The sequence below is a fragment of the Sinocyclocheilus rhinocerous genome, unplaced genomic scaffold, assembly GCF_001515625.1.
Source record: "Sinocyclocheilus rhinocerous isolate Xijiao unplaced genomic scaffold, SAMN03320098_v1.1 C35911961, whole genome shotgun sequence".
Lineage (NCBI taxonomy): Eukaryota > Metazoa > Chordata > Actinopteri > Cypriniformes > Cyprinidae > Sinocyclocheilus > Sinocyclocheilus rhinocerous.
The window spans coordinates 1-699 of record NW_015767420.1 but is presented as its reverse complement, the minus strand read 5'-3'; the positions used below and the strand labels follow the sequence as shown (position 1 = coordinate 699).

Genomic DNA, 699 nt, shown 5'->3' with positions numbered 1-699 from the left:
GAAGACAGTGTTTGATGTGTGGTGCAGGAGTGGCGTGGTGGAGAAGATGATGAAGGACAGACATCAAGAGGAATTCCACAAAACGCAGAGCAACAATGTGAGCCTGGATCACCTGAAAGAGGCACTATTGAATTGTAATGTGTGTTGAAACAGTTCCTCACTTCAGTTTATTGTTGTTTCTGCAGTTGGTGACCTGTCCAAATGCTTCCTTCACTGATCTGGCTGAGATCGTCTCACGGATTGAGCCAGTCAAACCAGCTCTTGTGGATGGTAAATCAATGTTAAACATTATAAGTTTACCTTTTAAAAGCACATTTGGCAGTTGTTTTCTGGGATTTTTGGCTTAAATTCCCAGAATATTGATCTGTTTTTGGCTTCTGCTTGGATGTCATTTAGTGTTGTGTGATTTGTGTACTAACATCATTAGGCTAATGGGTCGGAAATATCTCCATCTTTCCCACAGATGAATCGGACTATCACACCGACAATGAAGAGGAGATGGCAGAGAGCGCTCTGTCAGACATTGAGCTTTACAGCCATTACAGTGAGCACACAGTGGAGGAACTGACCGCAGACACTGTAGGTCTCACATACACATGCAGACTTAAAGGGACATCATGTCAACCTTGTCTTGCACCAAAACAGTTCTAATTTAAGTTAACATTAGCATTTTTTCACCACTCTGATTCCAGTAAATTG

The 699-nt window shown here is 42.1% G+C and overlaps 1 protein-coding gene across 1 annotated transcript; it reads left to right on the top strand.

The window, feature by feature from the left end:
• Nucleotides 1-6: 6 nt before the first annotated feature.
• LOC107735249 (patatin-like phospholipase domain-containing protein 7) lies at nt 7-651 on the top strand. Its single transcript, XM_016546996.1, has 3 exons — nt 7-97; nt 186-270; nt 464-651. The coding sequence occupies exons 1-3, from the start codon at nt 47-49 to the stop codon at nt 649-651; spliced, it is 324 nt and encodes a 107-aa protein (XP_016402482.1). The 5' UTR covers nt 7-46.
• Nucleotides 652-699: the final 48 nt, after the last annotated feature.

Coding starts and splice junctions, on each gene's coding strand:
- LOC107735249 (XM_016546996.1), top strand. CDS start 47: ATGATGAAGGACAGACATCAAGAGGAATTCCACAAAACGCAGAGCAAC. Junction 98..185: donor ACAAAACGCAGAGCAACAAT/GTGAGCCTGGAT, acceptor TTGTTTCTGCAG/TTGGTGACCTGTCCAAATGC. Junction 271..463: donor CAAACCAGCTCTTGTGGATG/GTAAATCAATGT, acceptor TCTTTCCCACAG/ATGAATCGGACTATCACACC.